The sequence below is a fragment of the Eptesicus fuscus genome, chromosome 6, assembly GCF_027574615.1.
Source record: "Eptesicus fuscus isolate TK198812 chromosome 6, DD_ASM_mEF_20220401, whole genome shotgun sequence".
Taxonomy (NCBI): domain Eukaryota; kingdom Metazoa; phylum Chordata; class Mammalia; order Chiroptera; family Vespertilionidae; genus Eptesicus; species Eptesicus fuscus.
This window is the reverse complement of record NC_072478.1, coordinates 6,368,653-6,387,613: the sequence shown is the minus strand read 5'-3', so window position 1 is coordinate 6,387,613 and position 18,961 is coordinate 6,368,653. Positions and strand designations below refer to the sequence as shown.

Here is an 18,961-nt window from a genome sequence, read left to right as displayed (position 1 = left end):
TGGGTTGCAGATATTCCCTCCCTCCCCCTAGCTTGTCATTTTATCCTCTTCACAGGGTTTTCCACAGCAAAAGTTTTTAATTATGATGAAGTCAATTTATAGATTTTTTAAATGTGGATTGGGCTCGTGGTGTTGTATCAAAAAACCCCTCACTATCCAAGCTGTAGTTCCTGAAGATCTTCTCCTGTTATCTATGGAAGGTTTTATAGTGTTACATTTTCCATATAAATCTGTGCTCCATTCTGAGTTCATTTTTGTGAAAAGCATGAAGTTTAGGTTGAGGTTTATTTTTATGCTTACAGACATGGGTGTCGTTGTTCTTGCTATTTTAACTTCCAGGATTATCCATAGAGTAATACAGAATATGGTTTTGTGGTATTGTACAGTTGATCCTTGAACAATATGGGTTTGGACTGCATGGGTACACTTAAATATATTTTTGAGATTTTCTTACTACCATGAAGCAATTGTGTCAATTACACTAGACCAGCAGTCACCAACCGGTGGTCTGCGGACCACTGGTCGTCCGTGAGGTCCGAAAGGTTGGCGACCGCTGCACTAGACCACATAAAGCAATCATATTGCTGCTGCTTCATTATCAATGCCTGAATTGTTACACATGTAAATAAATATGAATGCCCTTTTCACAATATCTTTTCATGTTCGAGGTCTAGTCTTAGTAATACATAGAATATCTACAGTGTTTCTGTATCACATAGGACAATATCGATGTAGGTGCTGACAGATAATTTATCTTATAAGCAGACAACATACTTATAGTATCGATAAATACAGTACAATGCTGTAAATGTATTTTCTCTTATGATTTTCTTTTTTTTAAATATTTTATTGATTTTTTTACAGAGAGGAAGAGAGAGGGATAGAGAGTTAGAAACATCGATGAGAGAGAAACATCGGTCAGCTGCCTCCTGCACACCCCCTACTGGGGATATGCCCGCAACCAAGGTACATGCCCTTGACCGGAATCGAACCTGGGACCCTTCAGTCCGCAGGCCAACGCTCTATCCACTGAGCCAAACCGGTTTCGGCTATGATTTTCTTAATGACATCTTTTCTCTAGCTTGCTTTATTGTGATAATACAGTATATAGTACATAGAACACACAAAATATGTGTTACACAACCGCTCATGTTATTAGTGAAGCTACTATCAACAGTAGGCTATTAGTTGTTAGGTTTTGGAGGAGTCGAAAGTTCTGTTCAGATTATTGACTACCGGGGTCAGCGCCCCTAACCCCCACATCGCTCAGTGAATGGCATACCCGCATGTCCTGTATGATGATTATGCAAAGAATATGTGTTTACTATTAATAGTATCCTTTTGCTATTTGTGAGAGATTTTTCAACACCAATTTCCAATCATCATTACTAAACATTATTTCTCAACTTATAAAACTATTTATACCAGCAGCAATTAACTGTGGATAGTGGCATTATGGATTATTTCAACTTTTATACCTTTTTGTGGTTTTTAAGTTTTCTGCACACATAGACAAGCAGATACCACAGTTTTTAAATGTTATTCACTGGGTTTGCCATAATTGGGGAATAAGGGGCTCGTGTACTTTTTATTGGGTAAGATCAGGTTTAGAAAGAGTATTCTTTCTGGCCCACGTTATCTTCTAAGCCACCAGATACCCCTTTTTCCTTTGTGCCCTAAAACATGGGGTTATGGTGTTTTTCTCCTCCTATAGTTTTATTCTTTCTTATACCATCTTGCTTGTGTGCCATCAAAATGAAGCAGGTCAGAGAAATCAATGAGTCATCTTGGCATCGATTTAGGCTATTCTCAGGTGTCAGAAAAGACGGGAACTGTGAACTGAAAACTTCATCTTGTATCAGAGCTTCTTAATTGTCTCTCTGACACCTGCCCATAGCTCGAGCTTGCTAGAACTCTCCAGAGACCGGCAACGCCGTCAGCCTGAAAGAAAGTTTGCTGAGATAAAGAATGGGGGCAGGGCGGGGTACACAGGACCTCACTACGTGTGAGAAAAGAGCAGTTATTTCGAAGCCACGCCTTGGGAACGGCTGTGTGGCTGGGCATGGCTGTTCCTGCCTAAAAACGCTGCTTGCCTGGCCCGTTTGTGTGGCTTTTTGCAGAAAACCGCAGGAACCTCTGTGCCAGGGTCCAGCTGCCCTCCAAAGATGGTGCCAGCTGCTTTCCATCAAACAGCAGGACTCTGCCATTTAGAATATAAAATTCTCTATGTACACATATAATGCCTTAACTTTAAAAATGAAAAAAAGAAACACCATATTAAATGAAGTAAAACTCTTCCATCAGCAATAAAAAAAAAAGAGAGAATATAAAATTCTCGTTGAAAGTCAATTTTCCTAGAAGCCAGTGTGTTTTGAGATGATAAAGGACCATTTAAAACCAATTAGGATGATCATTTGATATGCCATATTAAGCTTTCTCAAAAAATGACTTTCAAAGTATTCGTAGCTATTAAATCTCATTGCTCTTTCTAATGAGGGTCCTTAGAGTTCCTACAAAGGCTAATGGGGTCGTGTTGTGCATTAGAGAGGAAAACGTATGACCTGAAGGACTTGGGTGGACGCAAGGTCACAGGTGGAGCATAACTGCACTGGAAAGTAGCCCCTGAACCTGACGTGTTGTGGAGTCTGTCAGGCAGGACCCTGGTGTCTGTCACACGGTTTGGGTCTGATTCGCTCAGAGACTCCTCTTTGGTTCAAGAAACGAAGACAAAACAGGCTTTAAAAGATCATGGGAACAGGCGCCATCTGTGTTTGTCGCTGAGAACTGGGAGTGTTTTCCTCCAGGCCAAGAACTTCCTCCATTTTCACTGTTCACCTTTCCCTGCTGCTCCCTGGGTCCCGTTAGAAACAGCTCTGCGTGCCAGTCGATGGCCTCTCAGCGGTGGGCAGACAGTGCTAATTAGGCTCTGGAGGCGCCCGTGGCCGTGCAGACGGTGGGGGCAGCGCTCTGCGAAGTCCGTGGGGCTGGACCCAGCGCCACCGCGCCCATCTGTCCCAGCGTGGCTGTCTGGGTTAGGAAAGCACGAGAGTAGGACACACGCGTGTTTCTGTCTCACAGCCACGAGCATGATGACCAACATACTGTGTGCTGAACTACAAACCAAACGCCTTGTTCTCCTGCAGAAGGCCGGCTGGTCCTCACCAGAGTGTATCCGTTTAATTCTCATTCCATCCAATTCATTTAAGTGTTCAATTTAGTATAGTCAGAGTCAGTGCAATTAATTTTAGGACCCAAAAAAGAAACCCACACCCACCCTCCAGTCTCCCCCGGACCTAGGCACCTCTTACTCTACTTCTGCCTCTGTGGGTTCGCCCGCTCTGCTCATTTCCTGCAGAGGGAACCTGTAAAATGTGGTCTGTGGCTGACCCTTCCCTCGGCGTATTTTCAAGGTCCACCCTCATTGTGGCAAGTATCTGGGCCACACAGGGAAGCACCGGGGTCTGTGAGGAAGAAAGGGAGAGGAGAAACCTGAGCCAGGGCCTTGCCTGTGGTCTCCCTGGGGAGGAGAGGGGGAGGCAGGGCTGACGGCATTAGGATTGGCTCCTGTGAATAGTCTCGGCGGGCTCTGGGGCACAGGGCCTGGGGTGATCATGCTTAAGGCAGGTTGGTAGTGGCCCTGAGTGTGAGAGCTCCATAAAGGAGGTGGTTGGGAGGTGGGCTCTGGGTTGGTTGCTTTGCTTATTTATGAATTTAACTCCTGTAGGTGAGTCCTTACATCTCTAGGAACTGGCTGCCCCTGGAGTGGGGGCAGTCCTTCCAGGTGAGCGGGCCCCAGATGTCAGACCATCAAAAATCCTATATAATAAAAGGCTACTATGCAAATTGACCAAACAGCAGAACGATGGGTTGCTATGACACACACTGACCACCAGGGGGCAGACACTCAACACAGGAGCTGCCCCCTGGTGGTCAGTGCGCTCCCACATGGGGAGCAGCACTCAGCCAGAAGCCGGGCTCACGGCTGGCAAGCCCAGCGGTGGGGAGTGGGCCTAAGCTGTGGTCATTCCCCAAGGACTCCTGGGCTGCCAGAGGGATGTCTGACTGCCAGCTTAAGCTTGATCCCCCGGGCAGTGGGCCTAAGCTGGCAGGTGGACATCTCCCAGAGGATCCCAGACTGCAAGAGGGCACAGGCCAGGCTGAGGGACGCCCCCCCCCCCCAACACCCGAGTGCACGAATTTCGTGCATTGGGCCTCTAGTATAGAATAAAAAGACATGATTCATACAGCTGATCTTTGGCATAGGTACTGGTTCATGTCTTGATCAAGCCGTTATTTCCAAGGCTGCATATGTTACAGAAAGACTCGATTGGTGGCTGTGTATCTCATTTTAAAAGGCTTAAGTAGCTTGAGTGGTGTGATGGTTAGACTGCTGCAGAGGAAAAAGAATAATTTATTTCAGTAAGTCACGTTGCCACCAAATAGGGATCATTAAACTTTTCTGTAAAAAGTTACCCCCAAATAAAAGGCCATCTCATATACTTTTTGGAAGTGTATGTATAATGAATTATAAAGAAACCAGTGCTCTGTGGTGTGTGTTTCAGCAAATACAGGTGTTCTAAAATATAATAACTTCTCATTTAACACTTAATATAGTCAATCCTTATTATTCGCAGATTCTGTATTTATGAATTCACTTATTTGCTGAAATGTATTTGTAACCCCCAAATTGATACCTGGGGGCAGAGGGGGGGGGCAGGTCTAGAGTCTTTTGCAGACTTGCAGAACAGCCAAAAATTGAGTCACCCAGCCTGGCCCGTGTGGTTCATTGGTTGAGCATCGACCGGTGAACCAGGAGATCAGGGTTTGATTCCCAGTCTGGGCACATGCCCGGGTTGTGGGCTCAATTCCCAATGAGGGGCATGTGGGAGGCAGCTGATTGATGGTTCTCTTTCATCATTGCTGTTTGTGTCTCTCTCCCTCTCCCTTCCTCTCTCTGAAATCAATAAAAACATTTTTTTAAAATGAGTTGCCCAATGTGCATATTCCCAGCGAAGATGCAACATGGCAACACTTTGCTTCCATGTGGCTGTTCATGCTGTAACAAGTGCCCTTTGTACAGTGTATTGTACAAAAGTGATCTCACTGTTTAAAATGTCCCGCGAGCAGTACTGTCTAGTGTTCCTGAGCACAAGAAGGCTGCAGGGTGCCGTACGTAGAAATTCATGTGACAGGCATGAGGTACAGTGTTGTTGGGCATAAGTTCAGTGCTAATGGATTGACAGTGTGTTTGAATAAGGTGTCATTTAGCCCGGCCAGTGTGACTCAGTGGTTGAGCGTCAATCCATGAATCAAGAGTCATCAGTTCAATTCCCAGTCAGGGCACATGCCCAGGTTGTGGGCTTGACCCCCAATAAGGGGTGTGCAGGAGGCAGCCAATCGATGTTTGTCTCTCATCGATGTTTTTCTCTGTTCTTCTCCCTTCCTCTCTCTCTAAAATCAATAAAAACATATTTAAAAAATAAGGTGTCATTTAACAGAAACACATATAATACAAGGTGATGTATTGAGTGGTTGATGAAAAAGTGTAGCTAGAAACTGACAGAACCCTAACCCAGTATTTCTCCTATGAGCAGTACTAGGTTCAGTATTCTCTAATTCAGCATCCACTGTGACTTTTTAGAATATCACTACTGTGAATAATGAGAATCAACTGTAACTTTTTAAAAATATGTTTTTATTGATTTTAGAGAGAGATAGGAAGGAAGAGGGAGATTGAGATGGAAACATCGATGAGAGAAACTTCCATCAACTGCCTCCTGCACACCTCCTACTGGGGATTGTGCCCACAACCCTGGGCATGTGCCCTGACCAGGAATTGAACCGGTGACCTCTTGGTGCTTGGGACGATGCTCGGCCAACTGAGCCACACTGCTGGACTCAAATGTAACTTTTTATTTTGAAACTAGAGGCCTGGTGCATGAAAATTCATGCACTGGAGGGGGTGGTCCCCTGCCCGCTCTCACAGTCCGGGAGCCCTCAGGGGCGGGAGGCGACCCAGCGATCAGGGGAAGGCAATGCCCCATCACACCTCTGCTGCTGCCACTGCCGGCAGCGCAAACCTCGGCCGGCCCTGGTTACCTGAGCCTTGGGCAGCCCTGGGTGGCTGGGCAGCCGCCATCTGAGGCTTGCCTGCGCCTCAGGCCGGCCCTGGGCGGCTAGGGGGCTGAGGAGACTGGGGGACTCCGGAAGCAGGCGCCTGCCGCCCCTGAGGGGCTGAGGGGACTGGGCGCCGCCATCTTGTGGTGTGGGCACCACCATCTTTGAGGGCGTGGCAGCAATTAGCATATCCCCTCCTTATTGGCTGTGGGTGCAGCCATCTTTGCAATGGCATGAGGGTCAATTAGCATATTCCCTCTTTATCAGATAGGATAGTTTAAGAGTCAAAGAAGTTGCAAAATAGTAGAATCCTTGTGTACCCACCACCAAGTGTCTCCCAGTGATAATCTAATGTAACTATAACCCATTGTCAGAACCAGGACACTGATATTGGTACAATATTAACTTGAGGATAGACCCTATTTATTTTGCCAGTTGTTACAAGTACTCTTGTGGGGGAAAGGTGAGTATATAGTTCTATGAAATTTTCTCCCATGTATAGATTTAAGTAACCAACACCACAGTCAAAATAAAGAAGCATTCTACCACCCCAAAGAAACAATCATTTCTTTTTTTTAATAGTGATAAAATATACATAAGTACAGTTCGTTAATATTAGTATGTTGTCATACAACCATCCCACTGTTCATCTCCAGAACTTTCTCATCTTCCCAAACTGAAACTCTGTCCCCATTAAACACCAACTTGGCCCCCCTTCCCCAGCCCGTGGCTCCCATCATCCACTTTCTGTCTCTATGGTCTGACTCCACTAGGATAGCGATTTGCAGCCTTTTTCATCTTGTGGCACATATGAACTAATTACTGTAATCCTGTGGCACACCAAAAACATATACATTTTGCCAATCTGACAAAAAAAGTAGATATAGTTTTGATTCGTTCACACCAGATAGGTACTATTGTATTGGCTGTTATCACTTTTAAAAAATATATATATTTTATTGATTTTTTACAGAGAGGAAGGGAGAGGGAGAGAGAGTTAGAAACATTGATGAGAGAGAAACATCGATCAGCTGCCTCCTGCACACCCCCTACTGGGGATGTGGCCGCAACCAAGGTACATGCCCTTGACCTGGAATCGAACCTGGGACCTTTCAGTTCCCAGGCCGACGCTCTATCCACTGAGCCAAACCAATTAAGGCTATTGTCACTTTTTTATTTAGTCAGTGCTCCTGACTAAATAGTCAGGTATTGCATGTTTTTAAAATTCTTATGTCACTCCAGTTGAAAATTGTTGCTCTGGGAACCTCGGATGAGTAGAATCCTGCAATACCTGTCCTTTTATGGCTGGCTTATTTCACTGAGCGTAATGGCCTCAAGGTTCGTCGATGTAGGGTGTGTTAGAATGTCCTTCCTTTTTATGACTGAATAACATTTCATGAAAAAATAATTCCCTTACCTGTTTTGTAGGAGGCACTGTCCTCCATTCAATTGGGGAAGCAGGCTCTGATCAGAATAAGTAAGTACAGTTGACCCTTGAACAACCTCTTGAACCAGTGATTCTTAGAGTTTTTCTTCTATTTGATTAAGGTAGAATCAATCCCACTTCAGGCAACACCTGGGGGTCACAGGAACAATGTGTCAGTCCTACCAGGATGCTAGGCAAAGGATGCATTTCAGGATCTGTCTCATATTTGTACAAGAAGGTCCTAATCGCCTGGGTGGAGTTTAATGTGGTGCAGAAATAGCAGGCAATGCCTGCCCTGGACCCCGAAGTTCTCGATTTCATGGTGATTGCTAGCCGCTGATGATGGTGATGTCACTATGTTTGGAGGTCACTGCCCAGGTGGCATTCTCACCATGCTGAGCTCATTAAAGAATGAGTAGTGGGGCCTGGCCGGTGTGGCTCAGTGGTTGAGCACCAACCTAAGAACCTGGAAGTCACGGTTCGATTCCCCATGTGGGGTGTGCAGGAGGCAGCCGATCAATGATTCTCTCTCATCATTGATGTTCCTATCTCTCCCTTCCTCTCTGAAATCAATAAATATATATATATATTATAATTTTTTTTTTTTAAATAATGAGTAGTGGGATGGTACGCTTTCTGTGCATGTGAAGTTTCAGTTTGCAAGCTTTTTCATTCCTCCTCTACCAGAAATTTCCCCTGGACACATGCCCACCTGCACACTGGCAAGCTCCTTAAATTTCCACCAAAATTAAAACTCACCCAGCAAGCTGAGCCCCTCTGCCCACCCCCCACCCACCGTAAAGCTCCTGAAAGAAGTACAGTTTCCTCTAGGGCCAGCCCTGTGCCCACCCCCACGTGACAGCCTCCCTGCTTCTGAGACCAGAGCTCCAGCCACTTTCTTCCAGAAACCTTGATGGCTGGGTGTGTTGGGGACCCGGAGCCAGGTCGGGAAGGCCACCGGGCAGATTGCTTTTTATGCTGCTGTTGGTCTTGGAGCAAAGCTTTCAAATGTGGCTTTCACCCTGAGAATAAATTAACCAAGCAGCCTACTCAACTAGGCTTGAGTTAAATGGTTGACCTGTTAACTAGGAAGGGGAAACCAGCCTAGTTAATGATCGCTTGGTTCTCAGAGAGTTGCTTCCATCAGTGGGAAGGTAATCACCAGGGTAGGTGCTTCCTAGTAGCTCAGCTCCCAATTAATGAGCAGATGCGAGTGGGCAGCCCTCTGGTCCCCTGTTGCATGTGAGGTTGGTGTACAGTCACCCTATGAATAGGGTCAGAGCCTGCCGTCTACTTTGGTGGTTAGATTCTACTAGAATTCTTATGAACCGGGGTGCATGCCACTAACCGTGGTATTCTCAGCCTCAGAGTGCGTGTGTGTGTGTGTGTGTGTGTGTGTGTGTGTGTGATGTCAGCACAGCCACAGGAGCACGGAGCTCCCTGTTTCGTGATCTTAGCTTCTCTACAGTGAACAGACCTGCTCTCTGCTCTTGACTCCCCGCTGAGACGGAGGATGCTTTGTTGCTGTTATTCTACCAAAGGAAAAAATGCGGTGCGATTTGCACCCTAAATGGTCACAGTAGGGACCAATTTCCTGCTTCCAGAGCGGCTGCTGCGGCCAATATAGTAAGAGCAGGCGCCACTCCACATTTCTAGAAGGATCTCACGGAGGCATAAAACTGCTAGAGTCCGGGAGCCCCAACCGCGAGCATGGGGAACGCGCATTCCAAAGGCAGCGGCAGGGACCGTGGGCTGCACCGCCCCGAGCTGTCCTTCTATGGCTCCTTCCCTAGGAGATGGAGCGAGAATGTCTTTCTAAATAACGAGCTGCTGACCTCCAAGGTCCTGTCCATGCTGCGGCCACAGTCAGAGCAGGGCCTCCCGACGGGCCACCTCCACTACCCTGCCCACTTTCTCAGCACCAACTCCGTCTTTGCCTCCGTCACAGCGTCCGTGAAGGAGCCCCCGAGGCCCACCCTCCTGTCGGACGGCAGCCTGGCCCTCTCCAGGAATGCCGGCATGACAGTCTCGCAGAAGGGGAGTCCACAGCCAGCACCCAGCCAAGCGGGAGCAGGGGCGAGACTCGGGTAAGCTGGGTCCTCCCTGCAGTCGGGTGCGGATGGAGGGAGGGGGCCGGGGGTGGCGGTCCACGGGGACCCTGCCGCAGCCTCTCTGGAAAGAGACCTCGGTGTGAGTCTGCTCGTGGGCCCCCAGCCAAGAGGTGAGTTCCCGTGAACGCTTGTTTCAGAGCCACTGCTTGTCCTTTTAAAAAACAGTGTGTTTTTGCTTCGTGCTCTCAGAGGACCCTCGTCCAGGGTCCCTTTCTTTACTCTAGACAACGAGGCTAAAAGTCCCCCTGAGGTTGCCATGGAGCTTGCACCCTGTTATTTATGCCCCCACCCAGTGTTTCCAGCACTCCGAGGCGGTTCGCTTTATAGCTTTCAGCAATGTTCGGGGGAATGCCTAATGCTAACAGTGTCATCGTGTGACCCTTGTTCGAGTGGTGGGGAAAGGAGCGGGTTGTCTTTCTCTGAAGGGGGGGGTCTCCCTCCACCCCCCGCTGAGTGAGGCTTTGCCCGTGAACTCTGAACTCTCGCTTGAAGGCATTTGGGGGCTCCCCTGGCCAGTAAAGGAAGCATACACTTACCCCGCACTCTGCCCGTGTCTGAACATTGAAGTTCGTTTTGCTGGAAGAAGTCCTGATGTTGTGTTGACAGGCTTCTAATTTTCAAAAGTGGTTTGTGACAAAGTGAAGGCTTATATTAAAATCCACAAAGTTCTCAACTCGTATTTAAGCAGATTGATTAACAGTCTGATTTGCCTTCATAGGACAGGGTGTGCATATTTAATTCAATACTTTGAAATAATTGTTTTTATGATTTTTCTTTAGACCAGTCATAGGAGAGATGGATGAAGCCGACTCTCTATTTTTGAAATTTAAGCAGACAGCTGACGACTCCCTTTCACTTACATCCTCGAACGCCGAGTCTATTTTTGTAGAAGGTACAGTCATCCCACTTCCTTCACTGGTGACCTGTGGTCTCCACCCACCCCGGGGATGCTGGGACCACGTCAGTTTGTTCATGGGATGAAGGCCAGTCGGGCTGCGGCGCTGAGCAGTGGCCTCTCGCCCTTCCCCAGACTCCTACACGGCCTCACTGCGGAGTGAGATCGAATCGGACGCCCACGAGTTCGAGGCCGAGTCCTGGAGCCTGTCTGTGGACCCGGCGTACGCAAAGGAACAAAAGAAGGAGGTGGCGAAGAGACAGGATGTGATTTATGGTAAGAAATGCTACGCCCCACACGGGCACTTCTTTCTTTTCTTTCCTTTTTTCTTTTTTTTTTAATTTTTCCACCTGGAATCTGGGCTCCACTGCTGACGCTCCCTGAGACTCTGTCACCCGCTCACTGCTCTCCCCAGGACAGCCCTGCCTTTGGGGCCAGGGAAGAGGTGGCCAGGAACATCCCCAAGAGTCAGGATGGCCGAATGCCCTGGCCTGACTCACCTAACTTGTTGGTGACCCTGAGAGAGAAGAAAGGCCTGAGCGTGGCTGTGCCTGGGGTGTTGGGGAGGCATGTCCCTTTCTCCCCATGTGACTGTAGCACCAGCTTCATGGTAGGCGCTCCTTCCCATTGACTGTCAGGGAACCGGGCCGTGGGCAGCCGCTGTCCTGAGACGGGAGGTTGTAGGTTGCAATGAAAATCCCAGCTCCTAAGGCACAGAGCCATTCCCAGGCCAGGAGCCGCGCTAGGGGCCCCAGCCCTCCAGGCCCCTCTCAACAGGATGACAAAGGCCCAAGGCAACCCGCTGGAAGAGAGAGAAACAGCAGCGGGAGAGAGAAACATCGATTGGTTGCCTCTCGTACGCCCCCAACCGAGGACCGAGCCCACACCTCTGTATGTGTCCTGACGGGAATCGAACCCATGACCTTTCGGTGTACAGGATGATGCTCCAGCCAACTGAGCCAGCCCAGCCAGGGCTGTTACTGGTTCTTCTCACGGTCCTCTTCATGGGAACCATCCCCCAACAATGAGTGTTGTGTCACCTGAGGGGGCACTTTCCTGTTCCTCGGTGGCATTCTGGGAGGAAATCCTGGCACTTCCAGAAGCATCCTCTCTGTGTCCCACACGGCAGGTCTAGCTCCGAGAGCCCCGTGTGCCCCTTGGCGGTGTCCACTGGCACTCGCTGAGCTCCCCGCCTGGGCCGAGTAAGGTGGGGTGTGGCTGTGGAGGAAAACCTTGGTGGATGCTTTCCCTCAGGGTCCAGAGCCAGGCCACAGATCCTGCAGAGAGGGACAGGGGACCAGCCTACATCCCCCTTCCATCTGGGCAGCCAGCTGCCACAGGATCCTACTGCGGGGCAAACACAGCCTGCTTCCAGCCCTCCTCCGGCCCGCTGGACACCTGGGCCAGCCCTGTTGACCTTGGTTTTGTCTCCAACAGCTTTAGGCCTTGTCTTGAACTAGAAAAACTCTAACACAAAACCTGATCTTTCTTTGCCTTTTACAATGAATCCAAATCTCACTTGCCCTGGCCAGGTGGCTTAGTCTGAGTCTGGCCATTGACATGCACAGATGTGTGAGTTTCACACCCCAACGAGTGGTGTTTATCCAAACAATCTTCTGGCTTAAACAGCCTTGAAATGTCTTTGTCCGACTCTAGGCACAAACCCTCCCGTGGCCCCAGCTGAGTTGGCTCAGTGGATAGAGCATTAGCCCGAGGACTGAAGGGTCCTGGGTTCGATTCCTGTCAAGGGCATGTACCTTGGTTGCAGGCTCGATCCCCAGCCCCGGTCGGGAGGCAGCCAATATATGTGTCTCTCACACATCAATGTTTCTCTCTCTCTGTCTCTCTCCCTCCCTTCCACTCTCCCTAAGAATCAATCGAAAACTATCCTCAGGGTGGGATTAACAACAACAAAAACACCCTCCTGTGAGTCTGAGGACCCAGTACACATCCTGGGTCCTCTCTGTCCTGCGGTCACTCCATCCCTCGCTGCTCCCTTAAGCTGGGACCCCTGCAGCACTGGGGCGGGAAGGCCTGGCCCCTGGGCAGTAAGGCCACGAGGGCGAGGATTTGGGTGGAGAGCTGAGAAGTCAGCCTGGTGCGTGGTGGGCAGGCAGTACACACTGCCCCCGTGGGACACGAGGAGCCAAGCCAGGGAGTGCTCCCCACTCTGGGTAAGTTCCGTCGTCCATGTCCCCGCAGAGCTGATACAGACGGAGGTGCACCACGTGCGGACGCTCAAGATCATGCTGAAGGTCTACTCCAGGGCCCTGCAGGAGGAGCTGCAGTTCAGCAGCAAGGCCATCGGCCGCCTCCTCCCGTGTGCAGACGACCTGCTCGAGGTGCATGGCCACTTCCTCTCTCGGCTAAAGGAACGCCGCCAGGAGTCCCTGGAAGAGGGCAGCGACCGGAATTACATCATCCAGAAAATCGGGGACCTCCTGGTCCAGCAGGTGGGCAAGGCCCGAACAAGCCCCGCCCCCTCTGCTCCTCCCAATAACAAAAACATGGCTCCCTGCAGTATTGTACTTCATAAGAAACACACCTGGTCTTCCTCCAGCTTCCTGGCTCACAGCTCCCCAACCCTGGGATTGCCTAAGTGCTGAGAGCATAAAGGTGTCTGGTATGTGAATGAGGTAACTTTTCGAAAGAGCCTAAGGGTAGGAGCTGATTGCCAACGGACCCGACCATTCATTCAAGGGTTGGAATTTTGTCCAACCCCGGACATTGGGTGGGAAGAGGGGCTAGAGGTTGAATCAATTGATAGTGGTCAGTGAGTTAATCAATAGTAACTGTGTAGTGAAGCCTCCATAAAAACCCAATACGGTTTGGGGAGTGGCGCCTGGGCAGGTCATGGAAGCTCTGTGCCCTTTCCCCATCCTGGCCCCACGCATCTCTTCCATCTGGCTGTTCCTGAGTTACATCCTTTATAACAAACCAGTGATCTAGCAAGTACCATGTCTCTCTCCGTTCTGTGAGCCGCTCTAGCAAATTCATCTAACCCAAGAAGGGGATGGTGGGAACCTCTGATTATATATAGCCAGTCGGTCAGGAGCTCAGGTGACAGCTGGTGTCTTGGGGAGGGATACTTTTGAGGGGCTGAACCCTTAACTGGAATCTCATGCTGTCCCCAGGTAGACAGTGTCAGACCCTGTTGTCTGAGAATCATTACTATGGAGGGGACCACCCCCACATTGGGATTGGGCCCAGGAACCCTTTCCCCTGATTGGCTGAGAGCCTGCCGCTCTAGAAGACAGTGATCCAGGGTCCTTCCTGCTGTGTGTGCAGCTAATGGTCTAACACAGTGGTCGGCAAACCGCGAGCCACATGCGGCTCTTTGGCCCCTTGAGTGTGGCTCTTCCACAAAATACCACGTGCGAGCGCGCATGTACAGTGCAATTGAAACTTCGTGGCCCATGCGCAGAAGTCGGTTTTCGGCCTGGGCGAGTCTATTTTGAAGAAGTGGTTCTAACGCCGAGCCACACTCAAGGGACCAAAGAGCCGCATGTGGCTCATGAGCCGCTGTTGGCCGACCACTGGTCTAACACCACAGACACCTAAATAGCAACACACTTGTGCAATCACTGTCCAGCTGTGAATTCTCGACTTTTCTTTGGTTGGTTGGCTGGTCTTTATTTTTTTATCTTGGTGGCTGTGTTTTGATTGTTAGAAGCGTATCAATGACCCAAAGCCATTCATGGGGGGTGGGGGGGGTGTTGACTCTGAATTGACTTTGGAGTCAACCTCTGAGTCTTGGCCAAGATTGACAGAGGATCTCATTACCCCTCATCTGACCTCAGAGTGCGCCAGGATCTGAGTCAGCTCATTAGAATTAATTAGAAGATACCCCTTTTGCTTTTAAATTTTTCTAACATTCTTTGGCTTAAATTTATTTTTTCGTCTCAGATTTCAGGAAGTTGTTACAGCACCTATGATGGCGTGAAGCCATGAGCACGTTGCGTTCCTGGTGCCTTGCCGTGAGGCACCTGTAAGGAAGCAGTGCCGTGTTTGAGTGTGTGTCAGAGAAGGAAGTGAACTTAGTATTTGTTTTAGGAGAAGACAGAGGAGCTGGAAGAAAACTTTGCCTGGTGGTTAACATCTCCACTGTCTTTCTTCAGTTTTCAGGTGAAAATGGAGAGAGAATGAAAAAGAAATATGGTGTCTTTTGTAGTGGACACAACGAAGCGGTCAGCCATTACAAGCTGCTGCTGCAGCAAAATAAGAAATTTCAAAGCTTGATCAAGGTAAAAATTTATTATTATTTTAATTAAAAACGTATCCTCTTTGCTGTAGGTTTTTTCCCACAGAGCTGTTTGGAGATCCTTTGATGAAGGTACCTGTTATAAATCGATGATTTTCAAGTTGTTATTTCATTCTTAATGACACACTCACTCAGAACAAGTCAGTGGAATCTTCTGGAGAATCTCCAGGTGCAAAGTGGAGTTAGAGCTTTGTTCCTCGACACACCAGGGTGGCCCCTGAGATGCCCCAGCATAGAGCCCGCTGACCATCTTTCTCAAAATGTTGAGGTGACACAAGTGTGGTTTCAAGGGGCCCCTTCCCTGGAAACCACCCCCTCCAGAGTCACCTGTTAGGGCTTCAAACGCTCCGGCTGATGCACGGTGTGCCTTGCTCTAAACCTTTGCCTCCTCCCCTCTCTGGTCCCCATCTGTTCCCTGATAGCCTGTGGAATGACCCACACCCATCTTTTGCCTATCGGTGTGTGGACGCTCAAACTCAGAACTAAAAATACGTCCCCAGCCTGGGTCAGCCGGGTCAGGCAAGGCCCACCTCCCATGTTCTAGAAAGTACACCTGGTTGAGACCGCTGGGCTCCATCAGCGTGGCTCTGCAGCAGCCCCTGCCCCTGATCCAGAAGGGTTCCACCACCTGCCACCTGCACCCTGAGGTGACATTCTCTAACTGGTGGTCATTTCACTCCATTATCATCACAGTGGATAGACATGAAAGGGAGAGGGCACTTCAGGGCCTGAATTCATCTGTGCTGAGCAGTGGGACAGGCCACCGACGTCATGAGCTAGAAACACCTGGAAAGTGGGAAGGTTCTGATGAGTCTCACATCCCACCGGGACTCCCCGGGCCTCTCTGCAGGGCTGGCATTGTTGAAGCTGTTCTCAGTCCCCACCCAGGAACGGCTTCTGAAGGCCACTTCTTGGGCTCTTACAGAGGTGTGCATCAGACGCCAGCAGGGAGCGGTTCAGGAGGCCCCGGCCCAGTCGTTCTGGAAGGTTCCAACAGCCGTCAGTCAGGGTTGGGGTCTTCCCACGCAGGGGTGCATGTGTGCATCATGCAGCTCTCCAGGTGGTTCCCATAGCCGCCCCCAGCTGGGTCTGGTTTCTTCTCAACTGGTCTCTCGGGGGCCCCCATTACAACAGGCATGGCTGTCGTGGCCTTTGTTGCCTTTGCGCATACGGCCGGGATCCCTGCTTTTAAATACCTGGCGAAGTGCCGAGAAAAGGTCCCCATCAGCCAAAAGAGGAAGGAGCTCCAGCCTTGGGATCTGATCAGGTTCAATGCACTGACTTGGCAGGAATAAAGGGTCAGTGTGTCATGGTTTCTTTCCATTCCCTAGAAAATCGGCAGCTCCTCCATCGTGAGGCGCCTTGGCATGCAGGAGTGCATTCTTCTGGTCACTCAGCGCATAACCAAGTACCCCGTGCTGGTGGAGCGCATCATCCAGAACACGGAAGGTGCGGCAGCCGCCTCCTGCCTTGCCCATTGGTGCTGGGGGGTCTGTCTCCCTGCCCCCTCTTGGCAGCGGATTAGATAAGTGCCCCTCGGATTTGTCCCTGGTTCTCTGGATTCAGCTGAGCGTGGCGATCGTGAGCTGGCTGCCACCATGCGAATCCACTGTGTTGGGTGCTGGGGTTTCCAACCAAGAAAGATGGGCACTGAGTCTCATTTGCCTGCTGTTACCCCTGGCCCCTGGCACAGGCATCTGGGGAGTGGATGAATGACGGAGAAAGTGCCCTTGTTAAGGTCACTCCTGAGTGATCCAGACGGGCAGAGTCCATGGCAGGGCCACGAGAGGGACTGGCCTACAGCATGGAGGGCAGAGAAGGCACGCAGCCCAGCTCTCCATGGCCAGGGCCGTGCTGGCCACGCTCCCTCATCTCCAGGGGATTTGAGCGTGGGAAAATGAGCACGTTCCCCACCACAAGAGCCGGACCCCTAGCTCGTGGTGATGGCGGGGTGCAGGGAGGCTGTTCACCAAGCAGGGCCCACGGAGCTGGCAGGGCTGCTGTTATCCCTGCGGGCGCCTTACTTCAACAGCAACTCTGTCTTGGTAACACCAGGCGCTGGGCTGCTGCGTTCATTTTGGAGAAGCATTTATGTCTTGGGAAATTCAAGTTGGGAGGTGATTCTTGAGGGTCCTCCAAGCAGTGGCCTCAGGGAATGCCGCTCACAGACCCCGTAGTGTGTCCACCTCTGTCATGTGCGTGAGCGCAGACGAAGGAAAGCACTAACTCTGCTCTGTGTGGCAGCTGGCTCCAAGGACTACGAAGACCTGACCCAGGCCCTGAACCTCATCAAAGACGTCATCTCCCAAGTGGACGCCCAGGTCAGCGAGTGCGAGAAAGGCCAGCGCCTCAGAGAGATCGCAGGGAAGATGGACCTGAAGTCCTCCAGCAAGCTCAAGAACGGGCTGCCCTTCCGCAAGGAGGACATGCTGCAGCGGCAGCTGCACCTGGAGGGCACGCTGGCCTGGAAGACCACGGCGGGGCGCCTGAAAGGTGAAGCCCTGCCGGCGCGTGCGAGTGGCAGCTCGCTCTGGGAGGGCGGCACCCTCTGCACTAGTGGTGCCGTCTCCGAGTAGTGGCTCCCATCTTCGACCGGTGGCTTTCTTGGTTTGGTGCTGCCATCTTGGAGTGGTGCCACGACCTTGGAGTAGGGGTGTCCCCTGGGTCAGTGAGCACCATTTGGGGGGGGGGGGTGCCGGCTGGCCAGAGCCACTGCAGTCTGGCTGCTTCGTGGCTGAAGGGAGGTCACGTGCAGAGTCGGGCTGAGCACAGGCAGCCAGGCGTGGGGTGAGAATGAGACACTCGCACCAGCACCCCTTCCTGCAGGTGTGAGATGGTGTGGTGCACACCAGGAGGCCAGGGGACCCAGACTTAAACAGAAATCCAAAGCTTCGTGAGGCCCAGGTTACTTCCAAACGGTGCGCCTGCAGTGGCCCAGCCACCAAAGAGCCTGGTTTGGGTAGAAAACACCGCACAGACCTAGTGTCCCCAGGCGTCCCAGTCCCTAAGGGTGTGCTCTGAGCCCAGCTTCCAGAATTCATGGTCTGATCTCACGCTCGAGGTTCCCGTCCATTTCATGAGCCTCTAGAAGCAGCCTGGCCTGTCTGCGGGCATCGGCATCTGTAAAGATCCCAAAGGGAGCGGCAAAATCTCCAGGCGGCCAAACGACGGAATGTGTTTGTTCGTATTTGCATGACATGCGTCCAGTAGAGACAGTGTAGTGCCTCCTGTGTGCCAGGCCCCGCGGTGGGTGGTAGAAGGCCCTGCCCTTATGGGGCTCCAGTCAGCGGGCAGAGAGAGAGAAGCCAGTCCACAGAGACATGGGCAAAGCGTAGTGAGTGCTTTGGAGGCAGCCGGAGGCTGGGTTGAGGGTGTCTGGTTCTCCCTGAGAAGGCCGTGTTCTGGGCATGAGTGCTCGTGTCACAAACACACTCAGGACCTGCACCAAGTGCGCGGGTGCTGTGAGGTGTGCCTGCAGGGGCCAGACGCCCCCCTGCTGCCCGGGCAGGAGGCTCAGGGCCGCGAGGGGCCGGGAGTGCATCGCTGCGGTAGGAGGCAGGAGCCGAGGTCCAGCACCTCGCCTGGACAGACCAACTAGACAGGACCCCTGGCAGGACCGGGGACAACATCCCCGGTCCTGCCAGGGGTCCTGTCTACCGGGTGGCCGGGGGCAGGTAGAAGAGGGGGAGGGGTGCGGAGGTCACATTTGAGAAATCATAGTGAGAGAACCTCGAATGCCAGACCCGCAGGCACCATTACAACAGGGGACGTCAGGGCACAGGCCCGGCAGTGCAGCGGCAGAAATGTGGGAACCCAGGCAGGTGGTGGGGAGGCGTGAGGTCGAAAGGAAACCCTCGGGCTCCTGCAGAAGCATCATGGCTCTGGGCTGAGTGGCCCAGGCTCCTGCCACGGTGCCGAAGGCCGCCTCAGGTTCCGTGTCTCCCGGCTGCCCAGCGGGACGCACACGGCCATGCCCCGTGCATTGCCTCCTGTCCTCTCCCCGTAGATGTCCTTGCCGTCCTGTTGACCGATGTGCTGTTGCTGCTGCAAGAAAAGGACCAGAAGTACGTCTTCGCTTCTGTGGTATGTGTCCTCTTCGCACCAAGAGCTGCTTTAAAGCCGACTGCGCAGAAGGCGCTGGGTGGAGGGTG

General features: G+C 51.2%; 1 protein-coding gene across 1 annotated transcript in view; it reads left to right on the top strand.

Annotated features, from left to right (window-relative positions):
• ARHGEF18 (Rho/Rac guanine nucleotide exchange factor 18) overlaps nt 1-18,961 on the top strand; it is a 77,174-nt gene that overhangs the window by 45,967 nt on the left and 12,246 nt on the right. The window contains exons 10-17 of the mRNA XM_054717146.1: nt 9,492-9,630; nt 10,434-10,546; nt 10,685-10,825; nt 12,752-13,002; nt 14,668-14,793; nt 16,142-16,259; nt 17,055-17,303; nt 18,817-18,893. Coding sequence (XP_054573121.1) covers nt 9,492-9,630; nt 10,434-10,546; nt 10,685-10,825; nt 12,752-13,002; nt 14,668-14,793; nt 16,142-16,259; nt 17,055-17,303; nt 18,817-18,893 — 1,214 coding nt within the window. The remainder of the gene's footprint in view (nt 1-9,491; nt 9,631-10,433; nt 10,547-10,684; nt 10,826-12,751; nt 13,003-14,667; nt 14,794-16,141; nt 16,260-17,054; nt 17,304-18,816; nt 18,894-18,961) is intronic.